At 42.1% G+C, this 18,062-nt stretch overlaps 1 protein-coding gene across 6 annotated transcripts in view; it reads left to right on the forward strand.

The window, feature by feature from the left end:
* The window catches only part of ABTB3 (ankyrin repeat and BTB domain containing 3), a 236,859-nt gene extending 221,183 nt beyond the window's left edge, over window positions 1–15,676 (forward strand). For 5 of the 6 annotated variants that reach the window (XM_081878365.1, XM_081878367.1, XM_081878366.1 and 2 more), the window contains one exon: window positions 42–15,676. In XM_081878365.1, the coding sequence (XP_081734491.1) occupies window positions 42–251 (210 nt within the window). In that variant the 3' untranslated portion in view covers window positions 252–15,676. The remainder of the gene's footprint in view (window positions 1–41) is intronic. The other variant, XR_014160678.1, reaches the window with a different exon arrangement.
* The last annotated feature ends 2,386 nt before the right edge of the window (window positions 15,677–18,062 follow it).

Raw genomic sequence — 18,062 nt, forward strand, 5'->3', positions numbered from 1 at the left:
TTCTTTCTCCCCGCCCTGGGCCTCATTTCCTCTGTCTTCAGTTTCTTGGAGTAACAGAACTAGCTTCCTATTGTGAGGGTTACTTTCTAAAAAACATGATGGTCCTCATAGAAAATGAAGCTTTCAAACAGCTGCTGTACGACAAGAACGGAGACTCGTCTGGCCAAAACGTACTACAAGATTTACAGAGGACGTTGGCATCACGGATCCAGTCGATTCATTTGTCGTCTTCAAAAGGCTCCATTGTATAAAGTTCAGGAAGAGCCTGATGTTTCTGATGGGGGGGAGGGGAAGCACTGCAAATGAAAATGTTGCTGGTGCAGTTTCTTAAGAGAATATACAACGCTATTTTTTCCTATGGGAGTATTACATTGCGGTTGTGGGCCAGAGGTGCTGTCACTTGCTTGAAACTTCCTTTGGGCAAAAGGTTATGGTACATGTGACTCCTATGCATTTTTGGAACTACAAGGATGTATTGCTGTTCTGTGAATTGCTGTTCAGATTCTGAACACGGAAGTGCTGTCGTGCAGCTAATGCCAACTGAAGCTGGGCCATGCACCCGTACGTAGCAGAAGCCCGTCCTAGACCAAGAATGCCACGAAACAATTATTTGACAAAACCAACACATCAGGTTGTTTTTGTAACACAGTGTCATACTACTTCTTCTTTTTGAGACCTGCACTCTCCCTGCCCCATAGTCCATTGTATTGTGCATTTGAGAAACAAGATCTGGTAGTATGGCGAATTTTTAGTGATGGGAACTTTTTAAAAATGTTCATTAAAAAATGGGGTGGCCTCTTAGGGTTCCCTCCCACTTTATTTTCTTAAGCTCCAAATTTTGTTTTCAACGTGTTTGAGAATGTATGTTACATGTTAAGTTTGGGGTTCATTTTTTTTCTATTTTTTTTTTTATATGCTAAGATGTACACTGTGTGAACATACATCTGAAAAGGTTCTGCTCATACACTTTACTTTTAAAAGTGGTATAATCTTGCCCCAATGGCTCACGGTTACACCAAAGAGGTGCATTACCAAGGACTCAGTAGTTGGGGTGGGGGAAATTGCATGCTAACTGTGGTTTGGGGTTTAAAACAGCAATGAAATTTTAACATGCATTTGCATGGTAACGGTACCTGTGAAATGTTACGTTTGTGCTTAATTTTGCCAAGAAAAAGAAAACAATGCAATGTTAGTTCTTTGTCAAACTCCATTTGTGAAATATATTTCAGAGTTTCGTTTTCTGGGGGTTCACAATTCCCATGGAGAATAATTTTAGAGAAGATGATTTGTAGTTATTATATGAGAGAGGTCAATACTGGGTCAACAATTCATGGGAAATGTTGGTGGTATTTTGCTACTGGGAAGAGGTTATGAAGAAGATGATTTATTTTAATTATATATTAAATATGTACTATAGACTGATTCCTTGCCGTATAATGAGAATGTGTAGGTTATGTGCTCATGGAAGCCTGTAGCAGGCCTCAAGTTGTTTAGCAGCATATTTTTAGCAAGTCGAACCTATTAAGTGCCACACAGATTCCTGACCATTTAGTTTTGCAGGGACCATAGTAAAAGATCATTTCCATCAGAATGTTTATCAAGCTACCTTTTCCTTAATGAAGTTGTGTCAATTTGCTTGCCCTGCCTCGCCCCACCCTGTTGTGCCCCTGGGAAAATTATGTCTGGTTCTTAAACTTTGGAAATTTTCATAATGCCAGTTCAAAGTAAATCCTAGGTCTTTTCTATAAGGTGCTAATTCACTCTGACAGATTTTTTTAAATGTTCAGGAATCCAGTTTTTTTTTATATTGGACAACAAGAAAACAAGGGGCTGTTCTGTGGCTCTAAACGTCAAATCCTCCTTTTTTTGTTTTATACCATTCCTGCAGCAACACTGCAAAATTGCCTAAACTACCGGTAATGTTACAGAGGCACAGCATGGCAATTGAATAATGGAGTAATGCTCACCCCGGACCCATTGTCTGTAATGGGCAACTTGGCTTACTGTGAATTTTGCACTGCAGTGCTGACAGGGACAATAACCTGACCAGTGTGATTACTGTTCCCTTGGGTGCTTCCTTGCCGTGCTTCCTTGGTCACCGCAAACAGCCGTACACAAGGGATGGGTTGCTGTAACCTTTCTATGACATTTGAAGGGCCTCCTGGGTGTTAACTGCTGAGCTGCCAAATAGTGAGTGTTGGGGATCAATGCAGCAGGGAAAAGACTCTTGAAGGATGTTTTTCACAAGCAATACCAGGAGTCATCATTTGTGAATGTTGTTAATATGGGGATAGTAAGCAGGGGTTGTTGGTTGTTGTTGTTTTTAAATTGAATGCATGTTCTATTCAATGCAACTGGTTGTGCAATTTTCAAATGCCAAAAGCAATTTTATGCTTTATGGTATGTGATGCAAGGCCACGGTCAAATTGTGGCTTCTTGTAGGCCATCATTCAGCATTAACTACTTGTGAAAACAACCAGAGGCTATTGCTACTCATAGACCAGTTCAACTCTAATAATATAAGGGGCAGCCGACCTGGCAGCCTCCATACATCAGTGGACTACAACTCCCATCAGCCCTAGTCAGCATGGCCAATGGTCAAGGATGATGGAATTTGAAGTCTGCTGACATCTGGATGGCACCACATTGGCTACCCCTGACCTAAGGCATACTTTTGTAGCTGAACTGGGTGGGGGAATAGAGGATTATATTCAACTAAGTTTTTTCCATAGCTTTTGAGTTCATTGGGTCTGCTCTGAGTAGGACTAGCATTGGGCTACAACCCAAGTTGTAGTCTTGGCTATTAATTCAGAAACTATATAGCACAATGGTTTGGATCTTAAGATAACGGAAGAAAGTTATTCCCTCCCAACTGCCTGCACCCCATCCTACATTATTCAGGAGGTTTCCTCCTTTGCAGAGGGCTGCAGGCAGGAGTGGAAATCTAGCTCAAAAAGACAGAAGGCCCCCAGCAGGAGATATGAAGCGGTGGTCAAATTGGGGCCCCTTGCAAGTCAAACCTACACGTTAAGCACCTCAGCCAAGAGACAAGCCAAACAAACATATGACTATATAAAAAAAATGAGGTGTTCTAAAGTTTGCTGTAGTCTGTTTAATGGTGTGAATGTATATAAAAATCTTTTGATTAAAATGCCATTTAAAAATAACTGAAAATTAATTTTCTAGGTATTTCAATTTCATTCTGTTGAGCTAACAGAAGTAAACGGTTAAATAGGGAAAACCTGACAGAAGTAAGAAGTTAACACCGGGACCTCAGTAATAGTTAAGTGGGCTGGGACTGTAGGTAAGCTGGCTGTAAAGGTGAATGGGAAACCTTCCTTGTGTGGAATTTCCTTTCTTAGGATTCCAAGCCAATGATGGGGTTGCAAATGGAAATATTGACAAGAAGTGATCGCTTCCTTGCTACAGCAACGCCTTCTACTTTTGGTTATCCTTCCAGATGTTTTTGCTGTGTTCTTCAAAAAGAAGATTGAAGCAGGTCTGCCATGTCCCTCAAATGTCTGAGCTTTACAGGTATATCACTGTCAATGCATCTTGGATTAGTGTCATGGAACCAATTTAGGTAACCTCCCCTCCTCTCCTCACTCCCTCCTTCCTCACTTCTCCCTCTAAATCTAAAATCCCTCCATAGATTCCATCCTTTATAGCATTCGAGAAAGGGTCTTAAGGATACAGTATATGATTCTGAGTCAGTGAAGTATTACAGTGCGATCCCCAGACGGCATCATGTGAGAGTGAGGCTGTGATTTAGCTGAAACCAGAACACAAGCCTTGCTGGATCAGACCTGTGATCTGTCTAGTCCAGCCTCCTGATTCCCACAGTGTCCAGCCAGATGCTGCCAGGAAGCCTAAAAGTGAGCCATGAAGGCAGCCGTCCTACCGCATTGTATACCCCTGGCACCTGGTATTTAGAGGTGCACTGTTTCTGAAAGCGCACACCCATTTAGCTGTCCTAGTTCGTAGACTTTGAGAGGCTTATCCTCCATGAATGTGACTCATTTTTCTATTTCCTCAATTACATAAATATCAAGAAATGAGTAAGCAATCCAGTCATCTCCCCACCCCCAAATAAGCCATATAATCCTAGCTGGGGATTGTTATACACTTTTTTTTATTTTTTTAAAAATTAAATAATTAAAGGTTTATTGGCATGAACATGTACAGAATAAAAATGATGGATATGACCAAAAAAAAAAAAATGTAAAAGTCGAAAATAAAACACCGATATAGAGGAGGGCTAAAAAAGAAATCAAATCTAGCACAACGATATGAAACATTCTTTGTCTGAAAGATCAACTGTTGGGATTCTTGAAACTTTTCTTTATCATATCTATCCAGGTGGACTGTTTGCTGCATCTTAATGTTTATAACCAAGTTTTATATCCGATATCTAAATATTTCTCTGAATTTCTGACTCACAGTTAATATTTCCAACAGACCCTTATGCCTTTAAGAGCAGTGTAGGAAGTTTAAATTCAGTGGGTGCAACCTTTACCCTATGATAGAGATACATAGCTAAGAAAGCCTGCACCTGCACCTTTTGAATATATCTTAATTACACAGTTTGTAAATGTTACCATTTCATCAGCTTCCATTTAGCTCTTCTGCAGTGTGATCCTATACCTGCCTGTTCCAAAGTAAGTCCCCCTGATTCCATTGGGGCTTACTCCCAGGTAGGTGGGTATAGGATTGCTGCCTAACTCACCTCCAAAAACCTAAAAATGACTCTTTTCACTAATAAGTTGGTAATTTTTCACTCTCCCCACTTTTTCCTAAAATTTCCTTTAGGCCTCTGCAGCCAGCTCCACAATAAAACAGCTCTCATCTTCCTTTTCTGTAAATTATTTTAAAATGGTTAGGTAGAGAACTATCCTTAGGTATGACTCTTAAAGGGTGATATTTTCTCTCAAGAGCCTAAAACAGGGCCTTCCAGGGAAGGGGGTGGAATCACACAACTTGTTCTGTATTTCAGAACTTTTCTATATCCTTTTATAAGAGCTAATTTCCATATGTTTTCCAGTAGGAAAATGATCAGTTGCCTAAGGATTATACTGCGTTAGGCAAAGCCGTATGGTGAAGTTTATTGCCCATAGACTTGAAAAACTGAAACAGGATCATAGGTGGCCATGTGTTTGTACTGAAAACAAAACAAAAAAAATATTCAAAAGGAATAAAATCTGAAGCAAGAGAAGGAGGATGAGGGCTGGATACAGAATGCTAACTGCACTGGACAATTTTTTGAAAAAGGTGACCATGGTGACCTTGAAACATTTTTTTTCAAAGACAGGTGTAATACTTATAGAGCAGTGAAGGCAGGTTTGGAAGGACCCTCACTGTGTTCAATGCTGCTTTGTTTTGTTCTTTCCGGGGTCAAGGGGAAACAGCTATGGCAATGAATTGGCTAGTTCCAATGACATCACCAAAATACAACCACAATCCTGTAACTTTCTTTTTAACATGCTGATGGAGAAATGTATATGTGTGCCAATAAAGTTACATGTGTGACAGACAGCTTAAAGAATAAAAAGGCAGGAAGTCTGCATGGAAACAAGGGAGGGGAAAACTGACAAGCAAATAACAAGGACATTCTTTTTGTACAACTTCATAAGCAAGGACACAGAACCTGCTGTGACTCCTCTTCAGATGTTACAACTGCCTTTGTTCTTAAAGATGTGAAATAGATCAAGAGTTTCTAAGGTAAAAAGGGAGATTGGTAGTCGGGAGATTTTTACATCAAATATTACCATAGTCCCTGAATAAGTCACTTAGCTGTTATTTATGGGGGTTTAGCGGTTTCCCATTTGTCCACAGTGCCTGTTACAGAATAATTTGCTCTCATTCTGATTCCAATAACTAATCCAGGGATAGGGGATCTCTGGCCCTCCAGATATTGTTGAACTGTAGCTCCAGTCATCCCTGTCCATTGGCATCCTCATTGAGGCTGATGGCAATTGGAGTCCAGCAACATCTGGAGGGCCATAGGTTCACCATCCCTGGCCATAGATGGAGGAAATGGAATAGGGACGTAGAGCACTTCCCTCCTCAGGCTGCCAAGCCCCAACCTTGTGCCTGTTTTTCTCTGTTAGAGAAGTAGAAAGTGTTGCATATGGACATCAACATGAAATGAAAATTCAGCTTTAACAGAGTTTAAATAGTTACATTGTGTAGGCTGATGTGAATTTGTCTGAATGTACTTTTCTGATCAAATTTGATTGTCTTCATTCAGGCCACAATCTTTTATCCAGTAAGCCCCATTGAATTCAGTGGGACTTACTTCTGAGTGGGCACATATAGGCTTGCATTGACACCTTTCTTCCTTTAGTACTGATACATTCCTATTGAAAGGTTTGTGGGAACATCAGCTACATTCTCCTTAGCACTTTTCTGAAGCATGTGCAGAAGAATTCTTCAGTCTTCTAAGAAATAATGTGCGTGTAGAAGTATACACATGCTGGGGAGTAAAAGAGGAACATGACTGTATCATTTTATTTTGATTTCTTTTTTAAAGTCACATTTGAGCCTGAAAATGTCTGGGTTTGGAAATGATTGGAGCGCCAAAGTACACCTAGTAATGACAATCCTAAAGCTAAAGTCCAGTATATAATGTTATATTTTTAGGAGCATGCCCAATATATTTTAAATTTACATGTAGAAATATGAAGTGTGAACGCAACAAACACAAATTATATACAGTGCAATCCTATACATGTCTATCCAAAAGGAAGCCCCATTGAGTCAACTGGGACTCACTCTCAAGTAAGTGGGTCTAGAACTGCAGTCATATGCCAAGTTATCTTCTAATTGCACTCAATGGCAACCCCATGTTTGCCCCTCTGTGTTGGCCTGAAGCCAGAAATGGAGAGTTTGTGGCCCTCCAGAGTTGGTGGATTCCCATCAGCCCCAGCCAGCCAATAACCAGGGATGGTGAAAACTCTTAATCCAGTCACATCTGAAGGTCACAGGTTCCCTATCCCTGCCTTGAGCTTTCAAGCTACTAAAATCAAATCCAAATTTTGAGTCATGGCAATGTTTATTCATCCTGCAACCCTTCTTTGGGGGATAAATTAAATATCCGGCCATTTATTATTCTGGGTTCCTTAAATGAATCCTTTCTTTTTTTACTTTCCGTTCAACTGTTAAAACACTCTCCACCCCCCACCCTGCACACACATATACCCTTGGCCAAATATTCCCGTCCTGTGTTTCGGCTGCCCACAGGCCACAAGCCACTTAACATTTGTGCCACTTCAAAGTAAACAGTCTGTGAACTGCAGCTGTTCTCTTTCTCAATAGTGCCATTAAGCGTTGCAGTATAGGAGCCCCATTAAGTTTCCTCCACAATGAAACCATTATGTAAAGGCAAAAGGATCTCATAACCCAGTTTGTTTTGTCAGAAACCTGAGGCTAGCCAACTGCCAGAGAACACAGGCATTCTTCAGGTTCAGTGTGGGTAACTTTGAAGGTGGCATCCCGACCCCCCCCCCGCCACTTACCCACCCACCTTTGCAACAGCATCAGGTCTTGGCATGCCAGTTGCTGAAGGCAACACCTTTCAAAGACTTTACACCATTAAAGTACCTCTGTTTCTGCTCTCTCCCCTCCCCCCCCTCTTTTTAACTGGAATAGGTTAAAGCTGTCAAAGTAAAGCCCTTGCCAGATTATCACTGAAGTAGTTACACCGTGCTCAGCAAAATTCCACAGAGAATGTATTTATTTCCTGCCTTTAACTTCTGTGTTGTGCTGTGGGATATTAAACTCCTTATTGTGGCTGTATTCCAAATTAGGTTTTCATCTCAAAATGCCCTTTTTTTAAAGGACACAAAGGAGCTATGAAGTTCACTTTCCAGGGAGTTCTATAGAGCAAAGATGCTTTGACAGTGTGATCAGCTGAATTCCGTCTCCATTGTTCCATTGGCCTATAGGGGGTTCAGTTAGGGATTTCACAGTGCTGTGGTGAAATTCTCTTTCATGAAAATGCACAGAGCAGTACTATGCATGGTTCTCTGGAAGCCTTTCCCAACCTAGTGGCCTCTGGATATTCTTGGACTCCAACTCCAATTACTCCCAGCCAGCATGGCCAATGGTCAGGGTCTATGGCAGTTGTAGTCCAATATCACCTGAAGGCTAGAGGTAGGGCTAGATCACTGGTATGTTCTGTGGAGGTGAGGATTATTTGTATTCTGTTGGGTTCTATGTTGTCTGGTGAACTATCTAGAATTCTGAGAAACTTCTGTTGTACAAAAAAGACCTGTTCGACTACGTTGCTCTCTGGAATACCCTGTTTCAAGGTTCTGATGAATGGGTGTATAGTTCTATTAACTCAGGGGTGTTCTCTGACAAAGATACGGGGTATTCTTTATTATGTATCCATTTGTGTGTTTGTCCGCATACACATACATGAGATCTAATAGATAAATACAGGCATATAAGTAAATTGGGGGAGATATAACCCTCCCTGGCTTTCATTCAGGTTCATTTACACAATGGCAGAGACAGAGATTTAAAAGCTCCTGAGTCCTAGAACAGTTGTAAGTCACTTTGGATTGCCTTGGGCAAGATAAAGCAACTGATAAATTTTAATAATAGTGCTGGTGGTCGTGATGGAGAACCTGTAGTCCTCCATATGGTTTTGAACTGCAGCTGAGGTTGATGGGAGTTGGAGACTAATAACAGGTACCCTATCCCTGTCTTTGAAGAAGGCCAAGCCAATTGACTGTGCTCATGTTTTAAATATTATTCTTCACTCCAGTTCTGTCTTTGCTAGCAAATCAGTGGCAAATTAGAGGTGATCAGAATCTGCTTCTTGACAGCAAGCAATGAGAAAAGGTTGTGCACCTCTTGAGATCTCTGTAAGGCCTTCTAGCCATCACAAAGTAGCCTGGGATCAGCCCAGGGACTGGGGGCACATGCTGTAAGTTCCCATGGGCTCCTATGGGAGGAAGCAGGGTATAGAAACAATGGCAGCCACAACAACATTGTGATGATTAACGCACTAGATGAAATTGTGACTGGGAAGTGCATCATTTGATCTGCTGCCTGCTAGAGATAGCCACTTCTAAAGTTCCATTTCTGCCATGAGGTCATGTGGTTTCCTTGAGCTAGCCACCTCTGAACACCTAGCCTTGATTTTGCTGTACTTGCTTCAGTGGCCTGATAGATAAAAGAGTTGGATTTGAATCTGGGAGATCTGGTCAGAGGTTCTGTCTTCTGTCGTGGAGGCATGCTGTTCCCTTGCACAAGGCGCGATCTCTTTGCCTCAGTTCCCTGAACCTACCTCACTAGCTAGTGTGACTTGTGCCTATTTGGGGCATACCCAGTGTTTGATAGGTGGGCGCCTTAAACTCCACCCCAACAAGCAACCCCTTGGCCATTCAAAAGAAGCACAGTACATGTGCATGTGGTCCTATCTTGGTCTGGCAAAATGCCCAGAGGAAGAGAGTGGGCGTTACGCTGCCAGGCATCTCTGCAGGGCCATCACTTGCATTACAATAGTAGTTCCATGTGTATTATGCAGTTGTGACCAATCTTTTTTGATGAGTACGCCACCAAATCCAATCTAAAACTGAGAGGGTGCCACATCCCAAATGAATGCAGCTGTTTCACCTTCATCCCACTTATGACTCAGTGTGGTTTTGCTTCTGGGCCTGATGAGATGAAAAGTGTTGGAGAAGCAAGCACAACTGTAAATATGGCTTTTCGCTGTGACCTTTCCAGGAGTGCCACACTTCCCTGCTACTCATGCCACAGGTTGCTCAGCTGTGATGGTTAATGGGCGATCCTGAACTTCATGATTTGCAACTTCATGAACTGATTTGCAATTGAGAAGGAGATTCTGCATTAGCCATATGGTGGCTGTTTGCTCCTTCTGTCTCCCAAAATACGACCTGTGAACACACACCAAAATTGATGCCCTGTGTGTGTGCGCGCTTTTTTTTAAAGTGCATAGACGATGCATAGACTGGTGACTAGAGCTGTGCTGCTTTTCATGGGACCTGGTTACTTTTGGAGGAGAAAGCACTGGGGAACTGTTCTATAATCAGTTTGTTTTCAGATTCATAGAGCAGATATGGCAGGGATCCCAGAACAAACAGCTTTAGATGTGTATCAACCCAGAGCAAATGTAAGTAAACTCCAAACAGATCCCCCACCTTTGAAATCTTTCTGTAACTTTCCTAATTAGCTCAAAACTCAAAAATGGTTGTTTCAAGCTGTCTGTTTTCTGCACCTTTTGCTCTAATGGGTCGAATTAGTTTCACAGTTTATTCCCACCTTAGCCAAGATGATTCTCATCTGTCATGAGGTTAGGTCCAGCTTCTGTGCTTAAATTTGGGAGAAGAGTGGGGGACATTGGGGAATGTCATAAACCCGAGTGGTTTATGGAAAGATACAATTGTTTTTGCCAAGAATGGTGAAATCATGAGTGTGGGTATGTTGTCACAAACCACCTTGGAAGCTGCAAAGGCAGAATGTGTAGTTGTTCCCATTAGTTTGGGTTTCTTGAATGCTGCTGATGCATTTTGGCATCTGAAAGATGAATTTCCCAAATTCGACAAAATGTTAGCACCTGCTGTTAGGAATCAGTCAAGCCGTGTCAAAACTAAAAGGAATAATAGGACTGCATGCCTTAGTCATCTCTTCCTCTATGACATAGATAGTCTGTGTGAATATAGGCAAACAATGGCTGTTTCAGGAAGTTATGTGTTCCAGGGAGACTGCCTCTCAATTACAGTTAGCTCGCCCTGATGACAAGCACTAATTAGCCATGATACCCAAAAGATTTATCTTTGTGCAACACTTGAATATCCACAAATATTTAATACAAAACTCTAAATAGGAATTGGTATATCACATGCACGTCATAGATTTAAAGCACATTTATACAATTTTAACACTCATGGCTTCCCTCAAAGAATCCTGGGAACTGCCATTTATCCCTCACAGAGCTACAGTTCCCAGCATCCTTAATGGACTATTATTGTTCCCAGCATTCTTTGGGGGAAGCCATGTACTTTAAATGTATGAGCACCAGTGGAAGATTTCTGCCCAGGCAGAGTGGGGGCCAATTTCATTTGAGCCCAAAGTGGTGGCAAATAGTTAAAACTCCCCTTTCCCCCATGTCATGGTTCTGACCTGATTTGAGGCCCTCCATACTAGCTATTGGTTACAGAAAAAACGACTACTCAAGGGCGACTTAGATCACATCCTTAGATTTTAATCCTAAGAACTGCTTTGTAGCATGTGGGAAACTGCAAAGCTTTCTTCCAGGTAAATATGTTTACTATTTTGGCATGCAAGTTATTGAGCAGTAATGTCCATTGTGCAGATGGCAATTAAGTAGAGGCAAATTATTTGGAAGACAGCATTATGAATAGAAAAGGGTTTTTGGTTTTTTTTCAAATAGTGTAATGGAACAAGTTTCCTGCACTAAGGAAATAAACATGCAAGGACAGCAATTTATTTTACTCATCCCTCGGAAGCAGAAAAAGAGGATGCCATGTACACAATGCTAGCAGCCTATCATATGAATGTCGGTTTGCTAATGTGCTACCATTTTGACGTTTGCATTGAACTGGCTTTTTTTAACTGTCAAAACAAAAGGTTTTGTTTTCAGCATAATATATTCAGTAGGCGGCATGGAGTGAATCACATATGTTCAATCACGCAATTAAATGCTGAATGTCTCATGTAATTTTCCAAGAGCACACCTTAGAATATTTTAAGCACCAGTCTTCCTCTTGCTCATTCTCTTAAACCATCTCAACGAGATTAGGATCCATACTTTTGCCAAATGTAATTTTGCAAATCTGTTTTGCACATTGTATTAGACACACAGCAACATTTGAGACAAGCAAGTTGTCATTTTAATTGTGTTACTCAAAAACGGGCTAATCTGATTTGCTCTTCAAGCGTAAAATCATTAGCTCTTTCCCGGGAGCCAACTGTACGTGACTTGGTTGATCTAAAGCCAAGAAGCTGGTAGCACAAGAAGATAATTGAGACAGGTTTAACTGATACTATACAGTCATTAAAAGATGAATCCTGCCTCCCATACAGATCTTCTTATTACTGACTTGACTTGGAGAGGGATAGGGCTCATAGTAGGACAAAATGTATCACCATCACATATAATCTCTTTAAATTTTCACAGGTCTGTATGAATTCTCAATTAGAATTAGAAGTTTCAATATGAAAATGTTTTATATGTCCTCCAGATTGTATGGCATGTTCTAGGACCCTGCAAATTTCTGAGCCATAAAGCCCATTGCTCTCTGCTACACTAGAGGCCACTTTGCACAATTAGCCATTGAACTCCCCATCAACCTCTTTTGCTTATAATTTCAAGAAGTAGAGTGCGAAGAGCCCTGGAAAGATCTTGATTTAGCACTTCTTCTTTGTGGAATTAAAGACCCTTGAAACATTATCTGAACTGTGTGGGAGTGAACAAGTTAGATGAGTACTGCTCTACAATGTTTAAATGACCCCCCCCCCCCCCGCAATGTCGGCTGTGACTGAACTCATGGGTCTTTCCCATGGAAACTGTACTCACCTGGTATGATTTTCTAGGTTGGTCCTTGGTCTAGAGAAAAAATTGAAAGGTATGGAGTTGTTAGTGCAACTTGCCTGGGGTCCAGTATAGGTATTTTTCTACAACAGCCTTATGGGACTTATAATTCATAACATCTGAAGGGAACAAGGTTGAAGAAGCCTGGTGTAGAAGACTCTGGAAAGTCTTATGTGTGTATTTTGACTTGGATAATAACCCCTAAGTGCTTGTCAGTAAACAAGCCCTGTGTTAAATCTACCCTAATGCCTGGGTAGGTACATACACAGAGCTTATTTGTCCCATCCTGTCTTGCCCTAAAACATTCTGCTATAGTTTCCTGGACTTGTTAATTTTTTGTTCTAACTGACCTGTTCCCGTGGCTGTTTTCAGAAGGAGCAACTACTCTGCTTTCCCAAATATGTCAGATTCCATAGGGGTCCCCTCATTGGTTCTGTCTCCTTGCCTGCCCTGGCTGAAATCCCTGGGCCTGAGTTGGCTTCATCTCCTAGACCTGTTCAGGGGCCCCGTGTCATTGAATGAACCCTCCTCATGGCTTGATGGAGACAGTAAAAAATGCAAACATAGGTTTTGCCTGGTTGCAAACATCAACATTCAGGCCATAGGCTATTAAAATTCATGGGGGGGGGGAACTGGGGCAAAGAAGAAAATGGAAATTGATAGGAAGGTCCTGTTTATGCCTTACAAATCCAAATTATATACCTCTTTTGAAAGGGATAGATCTTGATTCATGATGTGATTGGAATTTTCCCTGTATTATCCGTAGCAAATCAGGACACCTAGCAATGTGTGTGTTTTTGTGTGGCTTTGTGAGAGAGGACGTTATTGAAATGCTTAAAACAATAGCAATTGCAATGTTCAGGCTTATTGACATGATGTTAGGAGATTGCAGATCTGGTCCATCTGCTAATCAACATTTAGATTGGTATATGGATGTAGACCACCTATATCAAGAGAGCGTGGAAATGACACTCAATGCTTTAGTTTTTTTGTGTGTGTATGTTTTTAAAGGGATTCACTGAGGTCATATCTTACTTGCCTTACTCCAAGGTTCAAGATTTCAGTGAGCAAGATTTGGTGTCTATAGTTCAGTCATCACAGTCTGAATGCAGGCACATCAGTTAGTTCCAGTTAAATCAATTCCTTCCGACAAAAAAATCGTTTTTGTGCCAATTCAGCCTACTTTGTATACATCTGAAAGTCAGCTGAGTGACATTAGAGGTGACTGTAGCCCATTCAATCTACCATTATACTGGGTGAGTTTTGTTGCTTCACAAGGATTGCATTGGTAGGTAGCCAACAAGTGGCTGTATTTGTATTCTGTAAAATGGTCTTGCAGCACAAACAAGTTAAGCCTCTATAGCTGGACTCAAGCTACATTAGCCTTGTCTGCTTTAACTGCCAGCACTCTGGCTTAACTGCTATGTGGATCATGGCTATAGCGACTTTGCAATAAAATAAGGTAAAGAACATTCTTTGGAGCATACCAGGGTAAATAAAGTAGTAAAATGTGTTGCATCTTGATTTTTTTTTTAATGAAGCTTGTTTGTATATATTAATATGCACATTTAAACACCAGAGGATACATTACAAGTCCTCCTCTATTCATACTGGATTAGTTTGTTGATGGTGCTGTGCACTACTGCATTAAAGGGATCCAGATTCTTGAGGATGTGGTTCTAAAGCTGTGGTTTTCAACTTTTCTACCTTTAGGGAAGCCTTTTCACATGAGCTTGTGTACTGAAGGGTTCCTGGTCACCTGCCATTGGCCTGGTTTACATTTAACATTAAGCCATTGTTTGTTTAGCCACCAGTTTGTTCCACAGATGATTAAATAAACCATGGCTTGATTCTCCAAAGCTTGATTTGTTTTCCAGCTGCTCTTGCTGTTGTAGATTAGTGTCGGGGTTTGGGGGAGGGAGAAACCATGGTTAAGGCAGAGTGCTTGGTTTGCATATAACACCAAGCCATAGTTAAAACAAACCAAGATTCATAACCCAACAACAAACTATGGCTGTGGTTTCTGGGTAGTAAACAAACCATAGGCAGGCTTCAGGTTATCAAATAAACAATGGATTAAGAAACTATGGTTTTATTAACCATAACTTAGTCTTGTGTGTGAACTAGGCCATTATTGCAGAGGATCTGGGGGCATTTTCTTGGGAACACTACTAAAGGTTGAGGCAACCTACTACTCCCCATCAACTAAGAGTGCCCTTTGGAAAACAGACAACACTCCCCTGCAACTCCAGATTGAGAGAGCAAATTATAGTGGTGGGCAACCTTTCAGGTAAGCTTCTTTGTCATAATTGTGCTAATCAAGGATTCCTTGCTGAAAAAATCAGCTGTGGTGGACAAGTTCTACTGGAAAGCTTGCCCATCACTGTGCTATCATTCCCTGGAACAGAGTTTGAAAACCATTGTTTAAAGGGTGTTAGAACCAGACTACAGCATGCTTGGCATCAAGCAAAATGAGGATGTATGTGGCAACCTCTCACTTCAAATGATCCAAGGACTATGGATTAGAATCAATATTGGCTTTGGAGGTGGACACTTGTGTTGCTGACTCCTGCCCCAACTCCCAGCCAATGGTTAAGTGCCTCATTTACAGGGATCTAAGGTAGAAATCTCAAAGAGTTTATATTGGTGGTCTGTATCGGTAGTTAAATACTCCAAATCCTATTTTTGGACGTCTATAATAAGGACCCCGTAGGGTAGAGTGGGGTGCTTCAACGGAACACAGAAGGGACCACACAAACAGCAACAAAAATATAAGTGTATGTATATATTTATCTATAGCCTAATGTTTCTGTATTTGAATGGTTTTTGGAAATGTCAACAAGTGATTGTTCCTATTGTGCTTACTGCTCTGAAATTCTTTGCATGACTTCTGGCATAATAAAATTCTTTAATAAGGAAGTTATCTACCGGTACATCTATATACATATATCTATATATATTGTTAGCCTGCGAAACATTCTTGTCAGATCAGCCATGTTTTGTGCAAATTGTATATTTCTGTTGTAAGAGCACCATTGGAATTTGACTTTGAATTAGTTGTTGGCATTAAAATATGTTTTTATGGATAATAAACTTGTCATTTAGTGTGCTGGGGCTGGCGAAATGCCACAGTCATCCTTACAATTTCACAAAGCCACTAGGAAGTGGTGAGTAAATAGGTTAGTATGTATGCAGTGATAGTCTCTTTGCACTTGGTACTGTATGTGTGCAAAGTGAGGTATATCTCTCTTGGCTTAATCAATTCTTCTCATCTTGTTTTCTCTCTTAGCCCAAATCCTCATTAAGAAGTCAAATCAGTGCAGCAGCATGCCCCCAATATTAGACAAAGGAAATTATGTATATACTTCTGCTATTATTAATTTCTACAGTACCTTGAAGTGGGTGAAATGTTTTGCCACACAGCTTAATTTACCCTTCCAAGGCCCCTGTGAAGTAGGTTAAGGTGAGAGATGATGACTTGCCCAAAGCTGTCCAGTGAGCTTCATGCAGTGAGTTCGGATTTGAAGCTGTATCTCCTGTTAGCAAATTAAGCCTTCAGCAATGGCATCAGCCTTCACCAACGTTTCTGGAATGTGAGACAATTTGTTGATTTTGCTGTTATAGCCATTTATTTCACAGATTTCTAGCCTGCGTTTCTGGCAAAACCTCTACAGTGCGAATTACAACACACTAAATAATACAGGCTAAATAATCAGTCCATTAAGTGCCTCAATAATTAAAATAACAAATAAGATAGCAGCATATAAAACTTCAATTCAAAGTGCAGTAACCAAGTAAGTATTTAGAACCTCCTAAAGGGGACGCGGGTGGCGCTGTGGGTAAAACCTCAGCGCCTAGGGCTTGCTGATCGCATGGTCGGCGGTTCGAATCCCCGCGGCGGGGTGAGCTCCCGTCTTTCGGTCCCAGCTCCTGCCCACCTAGCAGTTCGAAAGCACCCCCAAGTGCAAGTAGATAAATAGGTATCGCTTTATAGCGGGAAGGTAAACGGCGTTTCCGTGTGCTGCGCTGGTGCTGGCTCGCCATAGCAGCTTCGTCACGCTGGCCACGTGACCCGGAAGTGTCTCTGGACAGCGCTGGCCCCCGGCCTCTTAAGTGAGATGGGTGCACAACCCTAGAGTCGGACACGACTGGCCCGTACGGGCAGGGGTACCTTTACCTTTTTAAAGGTATTGCATGGGACACGGGTGGCGCTGTGGGTTAAACCACAGAGCCTAGGACTTGCCGACCAGAAGGTCGGCAGTTCAAATCCCCGCAATGGGATGAGCTCCCGTTGCTCGGTCCCTGCTCCTGCAAACCTAGCAGTTCAAAAGCACGTCAAAGTGCAAGTAGATAAATAGGTACCGCTCCGGCGGGAAGGTCAACGGCGTTTCCGTGTGCTGCTCTGGTTCGCCAGAAGCGGCTTAGTCATGTTGGCCACATGACCCAGAAGCTGTATGGCGGCTCCCTTGGCCAATAAAGTGAGATGAGCGCCGCAACCCCAGTGTCGGTCACGACTGGACCTAATGGTCAGGGGTCCCTTTACCTTTACCCTTAAAGGTATTGCATACATGGAAAGGGCTATACAGTACTAACTTCCCAGGGCAGTTTCCCAAAGATGTGGGGCCACAAACGTTTCAAGACTTATCTTAAAATATGCAGATTTGGGGGGGGGGGGCGAGAGGACATGACATGTTGATTTTCTGTCTGTCATTCAACTGTGCTAAGAGACACAAAACCTCCATGGGGGAGAGGTCTGGAACCCTAGATGTTTGTCTGACTCATACATTAAACTACCCTCACCATAGTGCTCTTCAGATCCGCCACAGATTACCCCCACCCGCCTGAAGATGGCAAAATTGCCACTAGAGAATCGGGAAGAGCGACTCTGTATGTGTGTATGTTTACCTGGAATTAAATCATGTTGAGTTCAATGCTCCTTGCTTCCTAATAAATGCGCAAGGGAGATACGGTAAACCTGTAATCCTTCGGGGATTTTTTATATTATATTAATATGCATAGGTAATAGAATTATACTGTATGTACACACGTGTGTGTATTTATGTAATTGCCGGACCACAACTCCCATCACTCCTCACGATCGGCCATGCTGACTGGGGCTGATGGGAATTGGAGTCCATCAGAGCAACACCCCCCTCTCGCTCCCCACCTCAGCGTCGCCTCACAAAACGAAAGAACCGGAGTGACGCAAGCACAGCTCGTGCCCTATCAGCAACTGCCCCACTCCTTCCATAGCGTCTGCGGGTGACGTTGCAAGAGTGGGAGGGGCCGGCGTCACCCCGCCCACGAGAGAGGGAGGAGCTGGGAGGGTGAAGGAATCTGCGTCTCGGGTGCTTGGCGCGTACTGATGACATCAAGGCCTTTAGCTAAGGCCCTCTCCTGCCGGAGAAAGCGATAGGTCGTGCGCCTGCCGTAATGATGGGAACGCCGGCAGCTGATAGGGTGGAGGCGGAACGGGAGG

Source organism: Podarcis erhardii (assembly GCF_964252035.2).
Source record: "Podarcis erhardii genome assembly, chromosome: 10".
Lineage (NCBI taxonomy): Eukaryota > Metazoa > Chordata > Lepidosauria > Squamata > Lacertidae > Podarcis > Podarcis erhardii.